This window comes from Podarcis liolepis, assembly GCF_965112155.1.
Source record: "Podarcis liolepis genome assembly, chromosome: 13".
In the NCBI taxonomy this organism is placed as follows: domain Eukaryota; kingdom Metazoa; phylum Chordata; class Lepidosauria; order Squamata; family Lacertidae; genus Podarcis; species Podarcis liolepis.
The window spans coordinates 40,525,793-40,531,910 of NC_139573.1; the positions used below are offsets into that span (position 1 = coordinate 40,525,793).

At 45.9% G+C, this 6,118-nt stretch overlaps 1 protein-coding gene and 1 long non-coding RNA gene across 2 annotated transcripts; both read left to right on the forward strand.

Annotated features, from left to right (window-relative positions):
- Positions 1–336, forward strand: RPRML (reprimo like; the record flags this gene model as incomplete). The annotated part of the gene is made up of 1 exon (XM_083471566.1): positions 1–336. One exon carries the CDS (start codon positions 1–3, stop codon positions 334–336), a length of 336 nt encoding a protein of 111 aa, XP_083327692.1.
- A 3-nt stretch (positions 337–339) lies between these two features.
- Positions 340–5,514, forward strand: LOC310690840. The gene is made up of 3 exons (XR_014518192.1): positions 340–1,859; positions 1,912–2,764; positions 2,943–5,514. It is a non-coding gene; the product is annotated as an uncharacterized lncRNA (long non-coding RNA).
- Positions 5,515–6,118: the final 604 nt, after the last annotated feature.

Sequence of the window (6,118 nt, forward strand, 5' to 3'; positions counted from 1 at the left end):
ATGAACGGGACTTTATTTAATCAGACGCTAGTGGAAGAAGGGGTGTATTCTAACCGGTCCCAAGACCTGAGCACTTTGATTGGCTGCTGCAATGGGACAGGGACAGTGGTGGCCAGCGATGGAGGTGCGTCGGTCCTGCTCCCAGATGAGAGGAACCTCTTCATCACCCGAGTGGTCCAGATCGCGGTCCTTTGTGTCCTCTCCTTGACTGTGGTCTTTGGGGTCTTCTTTTTGGGTTGCAACCTGCTCATCAAATCGGAGAGCATGATCAACTTTTTGGTCAAAGACCGCCGGCCGTCCAAAGACGTTGGCATCGCAATCATGGGACTGTACTAAGACCATCGCCTGGGTCACTTCTTCTGTGGGTGGGCAGACAGGAGCAGAGTTCTGCTTGGGGTGTGGGTGTGGGTGGAATTCTATTTTGGAGGATGGAAGGATGGAAGTCCTATGGCAGCGTGCTGCTAGACAGAGGAACAGAACTGGGGAGAAGAAGGGGAGATTCCTCATGTGTGTGTTACAAGCGATAAAGTCCTCTGCCTGTCAAAAAAACAAACAAACTGAGGCAGAGAACGAAAATCCTTTTAGCAAGTTCTGTGCAAAGTTGAATTTCTGCCTAACGCTGCATGTGGAAATGTCGTATGTTTTGCATGAACAGTCCGTGTGCAAGAAGAAGAGGAAGAAGAAAGTGAAGATGTTTAAGTCTTTCATGTCGTTTCCCTTGGATACCAGTGACTGGACACACAACGCTTTCCTTGCTTGAGATAAGCGTTCACATCCAGATACATAAACTCCACTGATCGATCAGCTGCAAGGGGAGAAAAGTCCTCACCAAGTGCTAAGTAACAAGATGTTTTTTAGTGCTGCTGGCTCGGGTGCTGGGGAGTTTTGCAAATTGGCAGAGTTGTTGTGTTTTTGTGTGTGTAATCTTGCTGATGGCATTTTGTGCTGTGAATAAGGGGGTCTGGTTTTACCCCACATATTAAAAATACACTCAATCTCAACTGAATCAAAGCATGTCTTAAAACATACAAACAAAATGTTCCCTGGGATCCTTTTCAGATCCAACGTGGTATTAATTTTTGCAGATGTTATTTTGGGGAAGAAGAAAAAAGAGTTGTGCTTTCATATGCTGCTGTTGTTTTATATATATATATTTCCTCTTTGCAAGTATGGCTAATTTGTTGTTTAAGAACAATGATTTTGGAAACTGTTCGTATGCTTAAAAGAGAGAGAGGGAGATGTTGGAATTAAAGCTGCAATAAACGAGTGGGAAATTGCTCTGTTAAATTGCTCGTGGCCACAGAAGAGTCTTGCAAAGGTGTCTTGGGAAAAGATCAGTCCACTTTACCTCCCGCAAAGTGAAATTCACTTTCCCCGCTAACGTTATAAGGTTGTGATCTGGAGCTGAAGAAAACACATTAGAGAAGGAAGGGGCCAAACCTCTCTTCTCCAGCGAAATTAACTCGCTGCAGCTGGGTGTCGGGTGCTTAACCACTCAGTTCCTGTTGCACCTCTTTTCCATGACATGAATGTGCTACTAGGTTAGGGAACGGAAGTCAGAACTTAGGCTGTGTACTGTACACACCATGCATTTAAAGCAAACCCCCCAATAAAAATCCTGGGAACTGTAGTTTGCCGCCTCACGGAGCTGCTATTCCCAGCACCCTTAGCAAAGTTCCTGGGAAGATGTGCTTTGATGGTATGGTGTGTACATACAGCCCAAGTCTTTGCCAAACTGGGATATTACCTGTGTGCTTATAATGAGGAATAAATTTATACCCCACTAAAGTTGAAAGAAGTAGGGGACAAAAAGGAAGGAAGGATTGATTTGTATGGAATAGGGCAGCACAGAATTGTGTGTGGAGAGAGAGAGAGAGAGAGAGAGATAGAGAGAGAGAGAGAGAGAGAGAGAGAGAGAGAGAGAGAGAGAGAGAGAAAGAAATATGTTATTGGGCGTACAGCCTTCAAGGAACAAGGAACTTCTGAGGATGGTGCAATATTTTATTTTATTTTACTTTTCATATTTGCACATCGCTTGTTGTCTAAGAAGCTTACCGTCATACCCAGTTTGAACTTGAGCCTCCTTCACAGTCCTTTCACAAAAAATCAACTCATACAGTGGTACCTCGGGTTAAGTACTTAATTCGTTCCGGAGGTCCGTTCTTAACCTGAAACCGTTCTTAACCTGAGGTGCCACTTTAGCTAATGGGGCCTCCTGCTGCTGCCATGCCACCGGAGCATGATTTCTATTCTCATCCTGAAGCAAAGTTCTTAACCCGAGGTACTATTTCTGGGTTAGTGGAGTCTGTAACCTGAAGCGTATGTAACCCAAGGTACCACTGTATTGGTTTTTTAAAAAAGAGAGTGAAAGAGAACTCCCAAACCATTCTGTATTTTTCAGTACTTTGCTCCCTTCCTGAGCCCATCTGGCTATCGGATGGTTGTCTCAAGAGGGGGAAAAAGATGGAGCCTGCCCACAAACTGAAGTACGTCAAGTGCTTGAAAATCCCACCTGTGTTGTTCAGCCCCTGGCATGCAGCAGACACAGGTGGGTTGCCCTTGGAGCTGCTGGGCTTCATTCAACTGGGTGCCTCATGAGCGATAAGCCTGAGTTAAGAAGGTTAGAAGTGTCAGCTGCATTGTGCCAAACTCCCGTCTGAGACCAGCACCCTGGGCTCGCAGTGACCAACCAGATGACCGCAGGAAGCCTGCAAGGAGAATCTGAGCAGAATCCTACCTTCCATGATCAGCGACTGGCAGTGGCGTAGCGTGGGTTGCCAGCACCCGGGGCAAGGCAAGTAATTTGCGCCCCCTAACCCGTGGATTTGTGCCCCCTAACCTGTGGATTTGCGCCCCCTAAACCTAGCCCCCAGATGTTGCGCCCGGTGCGGCCGGCCCCCTCTGCACCCCCCCCTGCTATGCCACTGGCGACTGGTTTTCAGAGGCCTCTGGCAGTGGAGGGAAACCACAACCGCCATGGCTAGTAGCCACAAATAGCTTTATCTTCCATGAATTTGTGTTAATCCTCCTTTAAGCCATCGAAGCAGATGACCATCACTACACCTTACAGGAGCATAGCTGTCAACGTTTCCCTTTTTTAAAGGGAAATTCCCTTATTCCGAATAGGATTCCTCGCAAGAAAAGGGGAAAGTTTACAGCTATGAACAGGACTGAATCCACAGTTTAACTACTTGCTGTTTGAGGAAGTCAGATGTGGGAAACCCAGGGTTCAAACCTCCACACAAGTTATGAAGAAACGAGGCTTCAAGCCTATAAAGGTAAAAAAGTAAAGGACCTCTGGACGGTTAAGTCCAGTCAAACACGACCATGGGGTTGCGGTGCTCATCTCGCTTCAGACCGAGGGAGCCAGCGTTTGTCCACAGACAGCTTTCCGGGTCATGTGGCCAGCAGGACTAAACCGCTTCTGGAACAACGGGACACTGTGACAGAAACCAGAGTGCACGAAAATGATGTTTACCTTCCTGTCACAGCGGTACCTATTTATCTACTTGCACTGGTGTACTTTCAAACTGCTAGGTTGGCAGGAGCTGGGACAGAGCAACGGGAGCTCACCCTGTCGCAGGGATTCGAACCACAGACCTTCCGATCAGCAAGCCCAAAAGGCTCAGTGGTTTAGATCACAGCACCACCAGAAGCGGTTTAGTCATTCTGGCCACATGACTTGGAAAGCTGTCTGTGGACCAATGCTGGCTCCCTCAGCCTGAAAAGCGAGATGAGCGCCGCAACCCCATAGTTGCCTTTGACTGGACTTAACCATCCAGGGGTTCTTTGCCTTTTACCTTCAAGCCTATACACACTCACCAGAGTCCCCCTGAACTCAATGGGACCTACCAGTGTGATATAGTGGTTAAGAGTGGTAGACTCGTAATCTCGTGAACCGGGTTCGATTCCCCCTCCTCCACATGCAGCTGCTGGGTGACCTTGGGCTAGTCACACTTCTCTGAAGTCTCTCAGCCCCACTCACCTCACAGAGTGTTGGTTGTGGGGGAGGAAGGGAAAGGAGAATGTTAGCCGCTTTGAGACTCCTTTGGGTAGTGATAAAGCAGGATATCAAATCCAAACTACTACTCCTCCTCCTCTTCTTCTTCTTCTTCTTCTTCTTCTTCTTCTTCTTCTTCTTCTTCTCCTCCTGAGCAGACACACGGACAAGATTGATCTGTGAGGCAAGCCTCTCATCCTCAACTATCTGAAAAAGTTGAAATAACTGATATCTGTTGCTAGAAAAGTGCAGTATATTACTTGCCATAGGCCTGTCTCCTATATGGAAAAAGTCACCCAGTCTCTCCAAACATTATCAACTTAATGAGCAGGGTGGTCACAGAAAACACAATCCCAAAGAAGGGGATATGATAGCCATCTTCAAATATCTCAAGGGCTGTCCCATGGAGGATGGCACAAGCTTGTTTTCTCTTGCTCCAGAGGGTAGGACCCAAACCAATGGCTTCAGGTTGCAAGAGAAGGAGATTCTGACTAAGCTTCAGGAATAACTTTCTGACAGTAAAAGTTGTTTGTCAGTGGAAAGGTCTCCCTCGGGAAGTTGTGGACTCTCCTTCCTTGGAGGTTGTTAAGCAGAGGTTGGATGGACATCTGTCAATGGATGCTTTTGCTGATAATTCCTGCATTGCAGGGGGTTGGGCTAGATGACCCCCAGGTGTCCCTCCCAAGATCCTATTTTGTTAGCATCCCCCAATACCCAAAGGAAAGAAACTTATTTCTATCAATTTCTATCAATGCCCAATCCAGAGAAGATATACTCTCATTATCTCCAACACAGGGCAAACAGGGAGACATGGCAATACGTACAACAGGGTTTGTTTGTTTTTCAAAAAAATTAAATCACAGAGGTTTTGTACAACGCCTCCTTATTAAAAACAAGATGGGCAAATGGAAAAGTTATTTCCATCTCCTTTGCCACCACCCACAGAAAAAGCACAAGCTTCTGTTCTGCGTGTTATGAAACATGATAACTAGTCTGTTGTACACACCCTGGGTAATCTTTAAGGTTTGCACAGGTACAGAAACACCTGCCTACATCTCCAGATGTCTCAGAGGACGGGTGGAAATAAAAATAAATTCCAGCAGTGATGCTGTCCATCAGGCTCTGCCCACCATGGCGAGTAGCAGAATAGCATGGTAGAAGTGTTAGGGGGGAATCTATTCTGCCAGAAACAAGTAGAAAATTTCTAAAGGGTTCCAGAGTTTTCCTTTATATATGGGAGTGGCACTCTGAGCTTAATTAGCATCAGCTGGAGGTGCCAATAAGAAGAAGACCACTCAGCTTCATTTTTGCAGACGCCTGATGGTAGATGTCTGTCCGAAGAGTATTGCCTGTAAAATCTGTCGAAGGACTGTTCCTGTAATTTACGACGTGCTGGAGATAAAACTTTGGTTTGGAAGTGTACTGTTAATTGCTGTTTAATTTTAACAGTCGGAAATATCTTTGCTACAGTAATGCTTGTACCTGGTTTGGGAATAAAAATCTCCTGACCGAGACTTCACAGACTTTGTGAGTCATCTTTGAAACAACTTCTGTCACTGTTCACCAGTTCCGCGAGAGAAAGAAGACAAACTCCACCAAAACAATTTAAGAGAGGTTTTACCTCACCTCCAGTATCTGCGCAGTGAAAAGCGTGTGGACAGTAACCTCTAAGAGAAACTCCATGGGGATATGTGGAAGCTCAGCCTGCCAAATGCATGCACAGAAAAATCGGAACTGAATTTGCAAAATCTGGTCCCCATCTTGAAGCGCCTTAAATCATTATCAAGGAAGCTAGCCAAACAATGACCGAGTTTATGCCACAAATAAAAAAGAAGGCAAAAAGAAAGCACTTTGGGCAAAACCACTCACCCCCTGTGCATCTAAAGCACATTTTTAAAAATACATGGATTTTTCCATGGAAACTATAAATTACCCTTCCCAGAACTATAATTCCCAGCACGCCAAACTACAGTTCCCAGAGTTCTTTGGGGGGGGGGGAGCCAGACACCTTATTTGTGCTTCAGGTACTTTGCATAGGTGTGACCTACATCAAACAGGCTTTATTTTTCCCCCTTTTTAAGTGAGCTTTAGATGGCCATTTCTGTTGTGAAGGAAAGT